This window comes from Dermacentor variabilis, chromosome 3 (genome assembly GCF_050947875.1).
Source record: "Dermacentor variabilis isolate Ectoservices chromosome 3, ASM5094787v1, whole genome shotgun sequence".
Taxonomy (NCBI): Eukaryota; Metazoa; Arthropoda; class Arachnida; order Ixodida; family Ixodidae; genus Dermacentor; species Dermacentor variabilis.
In genome coordinates, this window is record NC_134570.1 from 21,479,899 (window position 1) to 21,496,648 (window position 16,750).

Consider the following 16,750-nt stretch of genomic DNA (forward strand, 5'->3'; position numbering starts at 1 on the left):
GAGCGGCACACAATGAGCAAGCCAAGCATAATGAACCAAATCGCCCAGCAACAAGTTTTTATTGAGCCATCCTCCTTTTGCAATACACGCAGTCGGCTTATGTTGCTAGCTTCGTTTGCACGAGTTCGACGCGACAGGGTCGTGCTTGAAGTCTGAAAGCTGAAATCATGAATTCCATTCTGCCATTCTTCCTTCCCTTGCTTGCGCACTTAAAGTAATATAGAATAGAATAGAATTTATTGACAAGAAAGACAGAGAGGTCGACCTGAGCTAGTGCGCTCTAGTATGCTACTCTGCACTGGGGAAGAGGGAGGGGGAGTGAAAGTACTGGGATGGATGCATGGTGATGATAAGAGAAGTGGTGAGTGCTTATGTATATCAGACAGTTGCCTTGCTAGAGCCGCTCGTCGAACTTGGTGTCCTGCAGGAACTTCAACAACAACATTTTAGTTGCACGTCACTTAAATTAAGTGATAATGAATACTGATATACATTCTGTTTTTCACAAACAAAATTTTGCAGCGAAGAGGCTAGCGCCTCATAGAGAAGGCGCTAATACGGACATACGTTGAAAGCAGTCGGTGATCATAAATACAGCCTCACAAGCTCGTTTTACGGACAAAGATGGGGTGACATTCAGCGTGTGATACGCGGCTACACAGCTTGTTTTAGAAAGGCATGCGCAGTACACGACAAGAAGTACGCGCAGTGGAAGTTGAACCTCGTAACCAATGTTGAGATTTTCGTTGAACCTGGTATATGTTTAGCTTGCACATACACAAATACAACAGTTTCTGTACGTGTATCCAAGCAATCGTGACGCTGAGAAACAGGGCTTCTTGTTCTGATAAATGGCTAAGGCCGGGCATAGAAGACAATGTCCATGACGAATGAGGGCAGCGGATGACGTTATTTACGTCTCCATTTAATCTCCTTTTTCACACCGGTTTACGTATACAGTACAGCTAGAGGACCGCGAAAAGGCGTCGCCCAGATAAAGCGCAAATCTGCTCCAGGCGTGGAATGCTTGCGAAACTACACGTGCGGAGATATTCGCATGCAAATGCCTCCGATCCCTTTCGGAAACTCATTCTGAATCGGACGCGATTAGAGGAGGGGGCTGGGGGCAAGATAGCAATAAAAGCCAGTGGACGATCAAAGCGCCTCCTGGACCACTGCGTAGACACTTAGCTGCCGTTATGGATGTGAGAATTTGGAGAAAAGAAAGAAGGAAAGCAAAAAAATAAAGGCGGGAGGCGGTGAAATTGTGCACGGGTAAACACAAGGTGCTGCTGAAGTATTCCGAAGCCGTTGGAAGCGGGCCGCCCGATGCGCACAAAGGCTGCGAGGCGTAAGGAGATTGTCGGCACAAACGCGCGCCTCTCTTCGGGAGCGTGGACCGCGTTGCAGGGAGTCAGGAGGAAGCTGCCTCGCGCAAGAGGGATTCCCAGTTATTGTTGTTGACGTGGGCTCGCCAATGGGCGGCATTGTGTCCGAATCACACGGGTCGCCGGAGCCTGCGACTTCTCAATGGCCACGGATAAATAAGACGCCGTTCACGCGCCCCCTGGATTATGGAGGGGGGTATGTATACTGGCACGAGAAAAAGAGGGGGACGCTGTGGTTGGCTACGAGGGAAGCTCTGAGAAGAGTCGTGTGAGAACCTCGCAGAGAGCACTTAACGTCTACGCGCAATGCGTATCAATGGGCAACTGTCAATCAACCACTTTGGATTCGGCCTTCCGTTTAGCATTTCTCGAAGCACGCCCTTCATTTGGCATGCCCCTGTTTCGTTTTTGTATAGATATACAGAGCTCTCTTTACGTCTGACTGAAGTCTCTATTTTGACAACATGTCAAGTTTCACCAAACGGGCCATCGAGGGGATCGACCATGGCTTGTAAGGATCAGCGCGACTTTCGGCTGCGATGTCACAATGGTTCTGCGCCCAGTGTGGCTGCCGTACGAGTGCGGTATATCCGCAGAGCTAAAGTTAGCATCGCATTAAGGTTATTCCACCAAAAAATATATGCCTCATCTTTCAGAAACACTAAATGTACAGAATATTATACGTTTAGTTTTCCAACGGTAAACTAATGGCGCCTCGATGAAATCGCCCGAAGGTCAAAGAGAGCAAAGCGATTCTTAAGTGCTTTGTTATCAGTGTCCCTGCACGAAAGTTTATACTCATAAATGCACAAACACATACTTCAACATTTAAAGCGAGCTTGAAAAGGAAAGGAACGTACCGGCACCGAAACCTATATAGCTCGCAGAGTATTGGCACAGTTCCACGAGGACAAAAATAATAATAATAATAGCAATAATAACAGAAACGGTCTTTCGGCGACAGTACAGCCAACCATTGATCACTGGAAACAAGTGCGGTGTCGAAAGCGGAACTTTCATCGAGCGGCGAATATGGAAGGCGACCCAGCGAGGTCCTCGGCCAAAAAATAAAGGCTATAGCAAGCTATACGCCTTTCGGCGGGTCCCGGGCACAACGTTTCCAGACTATCGCGCTGTGTGCTCCCCCCTTGCCAGCGCACTCGCAGGAAGAGCATAGAGAAGCGCACATATATACGATACACGCACAGACGCTGACCGCTGTGCATCATCGATGAATTCCACCATCCTTTATCCTCATTCCCCGGGACTGCAAGAAAACATAGACGCATCGTCGATTGGACCGAGAGCGATTCTTCGGGAAAATGCGCACTGTAGCCGCGTGCTACTGCGGCCTTCGTGGTGGAGCCTCTTGACAAACGAAAAGAGAGATAGAGAGGGGAAAAAAGGCAAAAAAAAATTGCCACGAAGACGAGTCCTTCGAGCGCCATATGAGAGCGAGCATGCATGCGTATAGCCTCTGCGGTTTGTAGCGCGGCTGGGTGGGTGGCAAGCCTGGAATGAGGGTCATACATCTACCGCGCGCGGCGGCTCGCTGCAGAAGGCGCGCAGATGCCGCCCCTCTCCCTCGGAAGAGGAGGCCGCCCTGTGGGAAGAAAAAGGAAGGCCGTGCGGCCGCACTCCGGGAGACAGACGGCTGGGGAAGGCCCATTCCATCGGCGATCGTCGCCGCCGTCGTCATTCGGCTGTTCGGCTGCGATCATCGTCGGCGTTCCCGTGAAAGATTTATGGCGCCACGGGTCCCGCCGCTGCATGGCTCGCCGCTCGCGGGTCGCCGCTTTATCTTCAGCCATTCCTCTTTCCTCGCTTCCCCTTTTGTTTCGCGTCCTCCCTCGTCTCGCGAGCAGCGCCCAGCGTTTCTTTTTCTTTTTCCCTGGCTGCCGAGGGCTTGGGAACACGAGTGGCCGGGGCGCCCCGTGGCGAAGTAACGGCGGCGAAAACGCATCGCTCGCGCCTTTCCCAAACTTTGAGTATCGATTTCACAAAAACGTCGTCGCCAACAACTCCGCTCTCTGCATATGCGCGGCGGCCTGTGTATAGCTCGGGGAGTGCACGAAGTCTCCAGGAAATCGCTCGGGCGCACCCACGGGCCTCGGGCATGGTGACAGCACACAGCGGCGTCGGTAAAATCGGAGGAAGAGAGAGAGTATCAGCAATTCCAACGCGGAGAAATATGTGAGACGAAGAAGATACATTTCGCGTGGGACCAGATGGCTCGAGAGATCGCACGCGCAGCGCGCGGAGAGGGTCTCCGCTGCCGGGGAACCGCTCGAGCACGAAAGACCGCAGCGGTATAAAACGGCGCCGACGACTGAAAGGCAAGAAGAAGCCGTAAAGCAAGAAAGCGGGCCAGCGCGTTTGTCTTCCATAAGAGGTCACGAGAAGGCAGATTGCTTCTCGATCGCACCCACCGCCATGTGCACAGTCATGCATAGTCCCGTAAACGACTTCGCGTAAAAGTATACAGCGTCCCGCGTGTAGAACTGGTGGCAGTGCTTCGCGAGCTCGAGTATAGCGGGAGAAGGAGCTCCCCGATGGAACACGATCTTCCTTCGTGCCCAGATGCGTTTTGCGGGACAAATACAAGACGATGAGAAAAGAAAAAAATGCAGATGGTTGCATCAGATCGAAACATGTACTGGAAGAAGACAAATGTATATGAGCGTCTGCGAAATACGTTCCGTATTGCGCACTTTGGCACGTTCACAGCTAGGAGGCGCCAGCTTAGTATATAGGAAGAAAAATGTACGCTTCCATCATCCGTTCATAGCGGTGATTTGCGGCTGTACAGCTGTACAGGGAAGTAATTTGCGCATTTCTTTCCGAGAGAGAAGGAGAGAGAGAGCGAGAAAAAGCTTCTTACGAGGTGAGCAGCGGCACAGAAATGCGCTGGCGAAATGATGCTGTGATTAGTGAACTAGACAAAACTCTCACCTCTGTGCCGTGGGTTAAAGCCTGCTTGTATAGGCAGGCAGACTTGCAGAATAACAATCGTCGCGCACTTCATTATGGTATTAGCAGGAGACTCCGGAATAATTTGGACCACCTGGGGTTCCTTAACGTGCACCTAAATCTAAGTGCATGGGTGTTTTCGCACTTCGCCCACATAGAAATGCGGCCGCCGTGGTCGAGATTCGACCCCGCGACCTCGTGCTTAGCAGCCCAACACCATGGCAACTAAACAACCACGGCTGGTTATATATATATTTCTTTGGCAGCCACAGCCATTTGGGAGTCCCTCTCAAAATCGTCGATTCTCTTTCGACGAGCGAAGATTTCTCAAAGTCTGTATATATGACCACACTTTCAAGGTCCGCATCTACTACGTTCACTAATTTACATGAACCGTTAGACTTGCGGTCGATAGGCGCTGAAATCTTGGAAAGAAAAGAAGGCGCACGCGAAGAATAGAGGAGGAACAAACAGAGGCATCAGCGCTATTTCCACGTGCTTTTCCCGGTCACACTTCATGGCGTATACGATGCCGTGTAAAATTTGCAGTGCAATAGAAACACCTCCGAATTATTGCGCGTGGTGGCACTAAGTCAGCCCCTAATGCTATAGTCGGGCGCGTTGGAAGGACTGCTTTGCTGCCTCAGAAATTGTATTAATTATTGGTGTAGTAGCACGCCACGCATTTGCGTCTCGGCAGTGGCGCAATGTTGAGCGATTTCAGTTGCCGAACATGGCGGTGCCAATCCGCCTCTCCTGCAGCCACTTTTACACCCACGGGGCTAAACTTCACTGCCCTTGCGAAACCACGTCATCAAATTCATACACGCCCACACTTGTCATTTGCACATAGCCGTTGTATGCGGCGCACACACACAGAGAGAGAGATAGAAAAGAAAACGCCTTGATCGTACATACCCGAGCGCGCGCTCTTACCCACCATACAGCTCCAGAAGTGCTACGCAATGGAAGACGCGCGCCCCGCGGATCGTCCAATTAACTCGGCCGAGCGAATACAAAGCGGTCGATTAGGCGAGCTAACAAGCTGCACTCGTTGGGATCGAAATGATCCGCAACCGCCCTTCGCGAGTGCCCTCCCAAGGCGGAACCGCTAATAGTTGATGGCGGCGCGCTAATCTGCCATAAAATTTGGCGGACACGTTCGTCCCGAAACACGTTCGCCTCTAATGGTCCACGGCGCTTGGTTTGGCGGGGCCACTGTTGCCCTGACGATTGGTCGCGCGCCGCGTATTGCCGCGCTCGCTCACGGCCGCCGAGCCGACTTACGGGGGCCGCAGTGCGCGAGACGTGCTCCTAGATTGGCGGCGCGCTTCAGGCCTGCAGGCGCTGCGCGCGAGTTCTTTGTAACCGGCGGAGCTGCCCGTTCGCGACCGCCCGAAGCGCTGAATCCTCTTGTTTTTTTTCTTTTTTCCTCTGGAATTCCTAATTGTCCCGGGTTAATGGTAGGAGACAATACAAAAAGTGCGCGTGATCCGATAGTTCTAATGTTCGTGTGTGTCAGTAGCGTCGCCTTTGCACGGCTTCTACAGTTTCGAAAAGTTGTCAATCTTTGGCCAAAACGCACCTTGGTCGTCCAAAAGAAATTTTACGCGATTTGATCTATCGTAATCTATCCCGCGATCACTTACTTCGCTACTGTTCACGCTGTCAGTGATGTTGCTTCGTGGTTCGAATGTCCGTCCAGGGTGAAGAATTTCGTGGTTGTGAAAGGATCAAGAGCCTGCTCCTCTCCAGCTTGTAAAACGAAACGTCCTCGAAGCCATACGATCACTCTGTACGTATATGCCGGATCTTATTCTTTTTCACCCTGCTATTTCGTTATCTTCAAATGGCACAAATGCGCCGAATAAACAGCTCCATCTCCTTCCACAGAGGAAGCCGTAAATCGCGGGCAGCAGCTTTCCACAATCGAGCGAGCTATCGCTGCCACTGATTCTGATTGCGGACGAAACAGTTGTATTTTTCATTTAAGTCGACACTGACAGTCGGATCGGTCTAGTGACGACAGTCCCACAAGCGGCGAACAGTTCAAAGCCGTTTCTCTCTCAGCGAAAGTAGGCTTCGCCGCCAAACCCGCTGCGGCGCTTCCCGGCCCGGCGCCTCGGATCGCTCGCCTCGACAGCGCACCAACTCCGTTCGCGCGCTGGCTCCGCGCGCGTGTTCGGAACGCGCTCGCGCGCCCAGTGCGTGCAGCTTGCCGCCAGCCGCGGTGCGGGCTACCGTGCGCAACTTTGCCGCGGGCGCCTAAGGCAAATATTTACCCGCAGGTCGGCCACCCGATGCATGCGAGCCTCTCACGGCACTCGGCACAGACCCCGCTTCCTCGGCCGCGCTAGGACGTAAACAAATGCCGCACCGCGAGCGGTGCCTCCGAGCGGCACCGAGATTCAGGTTTCCTAAACGGATACAGCGCTCAGGCGGGGGCGCATTATAACGCTGGCAATTCGGGCAGCGATAGGGTCGGAAGGAGGAAGGAACGTCGCTAGCCACGGGCGGGGGTGAATGCTTGGGATCCGCATTTCGTGCGCAGCCAGAGGGGGCGCGAGCATAAGACAATGCAAAATTTCTGCGTTTGTTATGACGCGGGCTCGGCGCCGCGGCGTCGTTCTGGCCAATGATGCGTGCGGTATACGCCGGCGGCGGCACGATTCAACTGAGGCTGAATGAACGACTCTCTGATTACTCCTTGCCTCCGCAAATATATTGCGAGACTTAAATACCCCGTAAGAACGAGAAAAAGAAAGAAAGAAAGAAAGCGCAAACAAAGTAAAACGTAAATGTAACGAAATCACACCTAAGCTAGGAATTCACACAAAAACGAGGAGATATATAGAAAGCAAAGTACATATTTCATGAGAAAAAAGTGAGGCAGTGCAACAAAAGGCAACAGGCTGATGAATCTGCATCTAACTGTATCCAAGGTAAAGAACTGTTCTTGTTGCCTGTTCGAGGCCCCACATGCAATGGTTCGACTCTCGACTCTGAGTATTAGTCTTTCATAAGGTGCAGAGGGTCTGGCGCATAGACATGCACGAACTGCATCCGTCGGTTACACTTATGGCGTTGCTTTCGTCGAGCGAGGGCTTGACCTGACGCGGGCCCAACCGCACCTTTCATCGTGCCGTTCGCGACGAGACAGGGGCGGAGCCATGCGCATCATGCGGTGGACCGTGCTGCTTGCGGCCGCGCTTATCATGCATGCTTCGCCGGTGTGTGCGTGTGATGGGCTGGTGCGAGCTCCTTGGATCGAACCGCGAGGCAACGAGCGAGCGACGTGACCGGACAGTAAACTGCTCGAGCATCGGCCGGCGCCGTCGAGACAGTCGGGCTCGCGGCATAAACACATTAAGACGGCGCGCGCAGAGGCTGCCGCTTCGCGCACTCCGCGATTCGCGCGCGTACAGCACGCCGCCGCGCTCCGTGTTTATTATACACAATGCCTTCTTCTCTCGCCGCCGCCTTGGGCTCAGGCTCGCCCAGCGCGCGCTGATATCCGCGCGAGCGAAGGGCCGCGCGTTCACGTCTAGCCCGTAAATCGAGACTGACGCCCCTCTTCGCGCCGCTGCTGCACATCGCCTTGTCTCGCTCCCACCACGTGCGCTCGCATTTTCTTTTGCGCATTCCTTTGTTTTCCTTCTCTCCCACACGCTGTCACTGCCGAGCGACCATTTCTTCGCACGTGCATTCCTGCCACGGAGGTTACTCAATGTTGCATCCTTAGGGGGCGGAGGGAGACGAGAGCAATATCGCGTTTCATCATTAGCGGTCGGGAGCCAATCAGCGGAAGCGACGAGCTCGCCTCATCCTCTCACCCCCCCCCCCTTTCTTTCTTTTCTTTTTTTTTTTTTTTGGAACCATTGCCTAACGGACTGCAACGACTATGTTGCAGAGGCGGCGCTCAGCTCGACGGTTAAGAATGCTGCAACTGTACCAGGAGAGAAATGGATAATGCACCCCCCAGGTTCCCTGTAAGTGATACGTAGTTACTAAAACTTTATAAAAATGCTAAAAACTTGATAGTTCAGTCAATGCGGTCCCAAATGCACGAGCAACTATTCAGCCCGACGGGCCAGAGAACGGAGCTGTTTAGCACAGTGTACAAGCATATGTGTATATAAGCGTGGACATATGACCCAATAGCTGAGGACGAATAACAGTATTGGTAGCGGCGACATCTTGTGACGTTGTAGTTAACTGTAACAGGTTAGAAAGTGTCCTGTATCGCACGACTCACCGAATTGTAGACCCGCGGGACTCCGTTTTAAATTTAGTTATCATTTAGACCATGCTTCCTTTTCAGAGAAAGAAACGGACGGTAACACTACCCATTAAAAATTGCCGAAAGAAGGCCAGCACACAAGCGCGACTCCGCTTCAAAGCCAGCGTCAAAGTGGCAGTAACAAAAGCGACAGACGAATATGTGGCGGCGCGTATTTTGCAATCTATTTCGATTCGCATACTTCCCCGCCCTGTACACACAACAAAAACAGGAGCAGGGGCGCTACCGTCCTTCGCAGAGAACTGTGATCTACAGTTTTGTGCACAGGCCACTGTTTCATGAAGTTGAACCTAACCTACAAACGATACGTCCGATAATCGTCCGATGCTGACATGCGCGAAAGAGGGAGATGAACAAACATACGAAGTTTTATTGTCACTCGCCGCGGTGAATTAGCGGCTATGGCGTTGCGCTATACTAAGCACAAGGTCGCGGGTTCGACTGCCGGCCAAATTTCGATGGGGGTCAAATGCAATTGCACTCGTGTGTACCGAGCACTGGTTGCACGTCAAAGAACATTGCAGGTGATCAAAAGTGACCCGGAATCCCCCGCTACGGCGTGCCTCACAATAATATCGTGGTTTCGGTATACACAATGTGCCGGAATTTAATATCGCAAACAAATTATTATCGAGCGGATACGCCCTGTACAGTTTTGACATTCGAAAGAAAAAAGCGAACGAAAGCAATAACAATAACATAGAAAATCAAATGACACGTGTGACAGACTATTGTGCAGAACACCACTTTAAGGAAATCGACGTTGTTTTCGGCCCATAGCACTATAACGTCGCCCATTTGGTTCATCCACGTGGGTGAAGAGAGAAACGGCGCTCTATATACGAACAGGGCCATATGCAGAATACAGCACTCGTTTGTTTTTCCTTACTTCTGGTAACCACAGTTTTCATTCGCCGTGATCTTCAATTCGACAACAACGATGTGGCAGGCGCCTTTAAATGATCCATATAGTGTCCGCAGTTTCTCAACACGCACGCCCAAGCGGCGATGTCCTGACGTGAACTTTTCGTGCGTCTCCCAGAGCAGGAAGGGTACTGAACTGGACCAATAGGTTCAGGTTGAGACAATGCACTCTTCAGGCGGAACGATTAAAGACGCTGGCAGGCACAGAAAGTGCAGAGCAAGCTTCTGTCCTCCGTCTGCATCTCTAATCGTTCCGCCGGGAGAATGCATTGTCGTTCGACGCCTTCTGCGGGGGCGCGTCGCTCCGAGCGAGACAATCTTTGAAGCGGGCCGCAGCGATCGGCTATACTATGCGCACGATAGACTGGCTGCATAGTAGACGCGAAGGAGGTGGACGAGACGATGCGGCACGTGCCCAGCCAGCCAGCTGCGCAGGCTCCGAGGCGCCGGAGAACAAACGGATATCGCCGAGACCAGCTGTCAGCCGATCACACATCGAACGAGAAGAGTCGCCCACAGAGGACAGGCGCGCTGCGCCCTTATGTGTATACCACCTACAGACGGCAACATGTAAGACGATTTCGTCTGCTAAGCTCAATCGGTCAAAGTAATCAATCAAGTAACCAGCAAATTTAACCAGTGGAATGCTCGGTCATTACTCGATCGCACACGGCCGTCCTGAGCCCGCAATTGAAGTCCCCCGCTTCAAGCAACTCAACCATATTAGAAATATATGCAGAACACGAAATCTGCCAGACGCGCGATTTAAATGAAAATTTTCTCATTACAAAAGCGGGAATAATTGCGACAATATATCTCGCAGCAAATTTCAGAACTTCACATCCTCAAGTTGGGGCTAAACTGCGTATTTCAAGCCGTTTAGCAGTTTCAAACGCCGTCGATTCCCAAGTCTGCAAGGTCAAAATTCCTAAATATAACCACTTAAAAGATAACTTAGTGACTCCCAGCTAATTGGGTATAGCTACTTGTCTGGCTCGTAAGTCGCGAAATAAGTATATCGCGGACGCAAAAACTAGTAAAAGGGCATGGCACGCACACAATGACATCCATGCGCAGTCTATAACAATGAGCTGTCAAAATATCGCCATCTGCGTCAGAAATTTCATGCTCCTGATTCTAAAAAAAATAAAAATAAATAGATAAAGTAAATAAATAAATAAATAATAAAAGGAAAGAAAACTGGCACGACGAAATCAGCTTCCCGCTAATAACTGCTCAACTACATTGTCGCACGAAAGAGAGTGCTTGTCGTGCAGTCCGAGTTTACGGAAGTCTAGAACTGTTGATTCGTTCGGCCCCTTGGTTCACCGTGTTGTGTCGTAGAGCAAACTTAGGGCGCCTGTCCCCCTTATCCCCGCTCAACAACACAGCGGAAGTCCTCTCTCGTTCGGGTGCCATGAAATTAACGAAACGACAAATCAAATGTCACAGCGGTCGCAAAAAGGGAGCGAGCATCACTCGTTTGTTTCCAGTATACCCAAGAAGCGATTCAAAGATATATCCCCAACGTATCTGCATCCAAGCAGAATTCGCGTATTAAGACAGCCGCAACGCGTTCCAGTTTCCTCACGATACCGGCTTATGCATGATCGAATGAGACGTCGCAGATTTACGCACTGTACCATCGTGAATGCAAACGGTGCACGCGCTCAGCACTTGCCGCACTCAGCAGCGCGTGCAAGGCGGGAACAAATGAGCCGCGGAGAAAGCGCCGCCGCAACCGCCTCGCATAAATATAAAAGCGCAGCTGTCAATTGGAGCGAAAGAGCAAAAGGAGCTTGTTTACAGTCACGGCAGCAGGTGTTTTTTTTTTTTCCCGATCCACGAAGAGTTGTGGTTATGGTCGCATCGGCAATCAATCAATAAAGAAGAATGGATTAGGGCATGCCCTCTCGGGCGCCTGAACAGTCGTGCTTTTCTGCTTACCGCGACAGCGTTAAGCCAACTCGGCGGTCGCTAGGCGAAGCGCATGCGCCGCAGGAACGACGATTCGATTGCTTCGACGGACAGACGTCGATGGAACGATCTTCCAACAAGCGTGGTTCGTCAAGGGGACGAACGTTCCAGCGTCACTCATGTGCGCTACGTGATTCTCGTCCCGTACATTTAACGCAGTTCACGTGTTCGGCCGTTCACGTGACCGAATTGCCCAGCTCTCGGAATGCATGAAGTGACGTATGCCGCTTGCAACACCCTTGGCAGCGCAGTCAACCTCAGCTCGCACAGCTGGCCTACGCAGCGCTGACGACGCAACCGTATGAAAACAGTAGTGCAGATTTACGATAGCTTTATTAAGGCGAAAGCCTCAGATGGCTCATGGGTCGACAAATTGACCGTCAGGCGTTATGGCACCGAAATTCAAGCGCATGCGCCAGTATTTCTTTATCATTAAATAAAAAAATAAAAGAAAGAGCTCGATTATCTCTATTCGCGTTGAACGGACACCTTCTAAGTAATCAGTGTGGCCACAAAAGTGTCTGCGTGTGGTCTTCCCGGTTTTGTTCTTTGCCGAGCAATGCACACGTGTCTTACGACGTTTTGAGGAGTATAAGTACACACCCGCAAGAACTGGAAATAAGACTTTTGTTGAAAATTTAGCGCTGTATGATTGTCTAATTTGCCTTTCCGTGTCCACCTCACTCTGCCTGCGCTACAAGAAAATAGAAGGCACCATATATACAAGCCCATGTAGCTAAACTCGTCAAATAAATTGTTTAAAAAGAATTCATTCACTGAACTTGCGTATGCGTCCTAGTGGTCTTCCTAGACTTGCCACGACCGTTCTAACGTGCCGTTAACCACGCAGAACTAGTGGCAATGTCTAGGCGACCGAAAAAGAGAACGAGAGAAAAACAAGTAATAGGAAGCAACAACGCATTCGAATGAGAATGTCAAAGTAATTTAATGAATGTCTCGTGAGCGCACAGGCTTTCGCCTTCATCCTCTTTAGCGTAGGCTAAAGTAACTGTCAACTTTTCCGTCCGTTGTAACTGCGGGACCGTAGCCAGACAGTGTTCACGGTGCCTCAGGTCTTCAGGAGGTGCAAAACACGAGCTTCGAGGTATCCATCCCCAAAGTTGGCAGCACAGTCCCACGCAGAAGACGCATATCGGGCCCCGTGTGTCTGGCCAGTCGGTTGCGCCGCAAGAGCAGCGCCATCAATGTCTATTGAATTTACAGTAAAACGCAGAAAAAATAATAACCTGGTGTTCTCAACGCAGTGTTCTTAAATGCAGCATAAGAAAAGCAGACGAAAATAAGCAATTATACAAGACATATGCGCACAAATTTGGCACTGCGTTTTTTTGTCTCTCGGCACGAACATCGCTTTCGAGTAGTGTTTCAAGCAGAACGACCGAATCAGTGTGACCAAGATTGCGTGTAGCCGCTGAGTCGACCGGTTAGCGCACACAGGCAGCATTTGGAACTACGCGCCGACATATCCTCGACGGACTCCGGAGGCAGGAAAACATGATTACGCGCTGACTTCAACGCGAAATTAAAGCGTTCACGATCAAAACCTGCCGGTTACGCTTTACCGTTTCAACGGACGGCTGTAGAGCATGAGTGGCAAACACCGATCAATCAAGGGCAGCAGCAACAAAAACGAAAACACGGCTGTCACCTTCCGGTGGATTTCGCGTTCGCAGAACGCGACGCACGAGCGGGCACCGGCCAGTCTCCTTTGTGATCGTTTCAAGCGTGAAGTTGCTGCAAAATCCGCAGGAAGAGCCGATTTGGGAGAAAACGAAGAACGCCGGCGTCGCATAAACACGTAAACAATGAGCTTCCGGCGTGAGATAAATTCATTGGAGCGTGCATAGACTTACGTATGGTTGACAAAACGGCGCCAGAGTTTCACATCCTCACACCATGTGTCCACCTGAAAGCTTGCCACGTGCGCAGACGCAGTTGCATTACACGGCGGGCAATGGGGCACCGTGTACGCAAGTGGGCACATGGTCACTGGTTCTCCAGCGAACAGTGTAGCTGCACGGCCACGTATCGTTGCTGCAACACCTCGAGACAGGACGTTGCGGTTTCGGGAAGCGGACGCGGCGACGTCGGCTGCACGGACGGCCGAACACCGAGACGCATTCGAGGCAAGAAACGCCGCCCCTTTCCCGCGGCGCTGTCGCGACGGACGAGACTGCGTGCCCGCTTATACGCCTACATTTCGACAGCTATGCCGCACGCTTCCCCGGTCTATTTTTTCGAATCATCGCCACAGAGCTGTAAGGACAGTCAGCTAATGACTCCGGCACATGTTACTATGGGCAAGAACAATCATGACTGCACCACTTCAGACAGAACTTGCCCTACAAGAACTACGGTTAGTTGCGAAAATCAGTGGACAGACTGTGCTCTGCGTCTAACGTTCGTTGATAACTTATACAATATGTTCTATATCGCTATTTGTTGCGAGGACAGTCTCTGAAGGCCGCGCTACACTTGAAGCCTGACCCGATGTCAGAGCAGCGGGGTCTTCACCCCGCACGTTGCACGCTATGAAAGCGCTTCTGATTTTCTAAGGTGTACATGTCTTCATGAAATTTTGTGAATAGATTTAGTGTATCTGTGAGTGTGCGTGTTTTCTGTGTATTCGTGTGATCACTCTCAGTATAGTATTTCTCACCAATAACCTGAAGTAGCATGCCAAGGGCCAGGCTAATATCTCCTGCTTCTCGTCGAAGACAGCATCTCTATGCCTCTCTGGAGCACTAGACTGCAACGTCGCCTGTAGCAGGCTTGTGAACTTACAATAGCCGCCCAATACAGCATATTTGTAAGGAAATATGACAATGGTCATATCTGTAAGCCATTTTACAAACAAATAAAATGACGATAAACGGCAAGGAACAAAGAAAATTGTAAATAAACCCGAGCGCTAAGTAACCTTTGTTTCTTTTTTAGTTTATTTGCAGGCACATGTCGCGGTTGAAAGTTTGCAGGGCAACGATTTTTCGACCAAGATATCGGTGACTTCAGACAATTGCGCGCACACCTAGCGCAAGTTTATTTGCTGTTCACAACGTCTACCCAAGCACACGTCAACGTAAATACAAGGAAGAGGCTACGAAAGCAAGTAAATTCAAAAATGTAACACTGAGCAAATGTTTGAACCTTACCTGTAATGTGACGCTGTCTTGGCCCACTTGGTCCCGTAGCTGCTGGATTGTGAGATCTGCACGAAACAATAAAGGGAGAAAAATTAAGACTCCGCACCGAAGTGCTGGTCGCTCGTTGAAGCACAGAACTTTGATATCGATTGAACATCGGAGACGATAAGGAATAGCACACTGCGTTTAATTTCACGTCTTCGCAGAAGTAGTGCATAATACGGACGTCGGAGATTTTCGGTGCCGACGTCTTAGCGAACAAAGGTGGCCGCGAAATCCCTGGCACAAAGAATTACACAGAAACAGAATCACAAGTCATTAAGTTATCTAGAAACGTCTGCGCTGATCTCGCTGCCGGCTCTATACCGAACTGGCTACGTTGAGCTGCTCAGACTCCGAAGCGTCGAGGTTGGGCCCGCAGCTAAAGCGAAAGGCTGGACGCCCTGCAGATCGTTTGATCGCAGCTGCACAGGACTGAGATTTGATGCCGACGTTTGGATAGAGAAAAGAACAAAAGAAAGACAGGGCGAGTCCTTTTATGTAAGCCCCAAAACGCCCATCAATTTGCATTCAAACAGGCCTGACGCCTCTACAATATAGGTTTTCGCCATATTTATACGGCCGTCACGGTTTTAAATCTTTCGTTTTTCTCGTTAATAACGTCATAAACAAGTATACCGCGTGCGCTGCAAATGCAACACGGGTCGTAGATCAGATTTCGAGGCGGCAGCGCTAGAAAAAAAAAAAAGAAAAGAAAAATAGTGCTCGTTCATAGCCCGTAATAACAGTCATTGTGGTTCACGCGCACTCCACGGGTAGCACGACACCGCGAGTCGCGCCTCGTTCTATAACACGTCCCGACAAGCTGGGGAAAAAATGAAATAGTGAGAGACAGAGAGAGAGAGAGAGAGAGAGAGAGAGAGATAAGCACGAACAATGGTGCTAGGCGTACGCGCATATCGGCTTGGCAATAAGCACCTCGGAGGTGGGATATAATTCGGGCCGTCCATTCGGCGCGCATTATAGATAGGCGGCCGTTTGCATAGCGCGCACGTGCAGAGCGCGCATCCCCCCCCCCCCCCCTCCTTGCCAGACTGCACGACAAGCGTGAAGAAGACTGGAGCACAATGCACGATCCGGTGTCGACGAGGCGACACGCGAGAGTATTGCACGAGGACTCGGCGACACGACGGGGCCGAGGAGCGTAACAACAACCGCACTATATTCCGGCAGGGGGCGCATCTCGATAAAGTACGACCAGCTATAAGCAAGCACGGGGAGAAGATTACGAGGCAAAAAGTTGAACACAGCGTGGCGAGGGAGGAAAGAAAGAAAGGAAAACCATTACACCTCGTACCTGCGTGCGAGAACGACAAAAGGAACATGTTGATTAAAAAATTGGAAGCGATTCCGGTGCCCTGGCGTTTATGAGCCTACCCACACAGCGTGAACGTTTCTCACCTGAAAACATATATACGCGAGCGCGGTGGGGCAATTGGGCGGGGTGGGGGGGACGAGGAAAGCATTTGAAGATAATATTTACGAGTTCACGCTTTCTTGTTTCTCCTTATTTTCTCTTTCCATGGGGATCGCGAGCAGGTGCTGTCCAAACACGGCTCGGCGATCGTAAAAATCGGGAGGAGAAATAAAATTCCTCTCCGCCACCATTTCGCGGGTGCCGCGCGGGCGCACTTTCGCTCTTTGTCCTCCGAGTTAGTACATCCCTTGTCATTTCGCGCGACACGCAATATTCCCAGGGGGCCCTCCTCGTTGTATTTATGACCCCCGTCGCTCCTCAGGTGGTCTGCAACGGCCGCCTCGAGAAAAGAAGGCGTAACGTCGGGGATACGCGAGCAGGCACTCTTTGTGGTACCTCTAGACTCGGGCGCTGACTCCCCGATACCTTGCTGCGGCAAGTAAGAGCTTGTACAGCCGTTCAAAAGGCGCTGAAGGTTCTTACTAAGCTATTACCGACGTGGACGCGTTCCGTCAGCGCCCTCCGTGGACATGCCTGGAAGCACAAGGAG

General features: G+C 51.1%; 1 protein-coding gene across 11 annotated transcripts in view; it reads right to left on the bottom strand.

The window, feature by feature from the left end:
• Positions 1-16,750, bottom strand: part of ct (homeobox protein, cut) — a 749,731-nt gene that overhangs the window by 83,827 nt on the left and 649,154 nt on the right. For all 11 annotated transcript variants that reach the window (XM_075684459.1, XM_075684458.1, XM_075684457.1 and 8 more), the window contains one exon: positions 14,733-14,788. In XM_075684459.1, the coding sequence (XP_075540574.1) occupies positions 14,733-14,788 (56 nt within the window). The remainder of the gene's footprint in view (positions 1-14,732; positions 14,789-16,750) is intronic.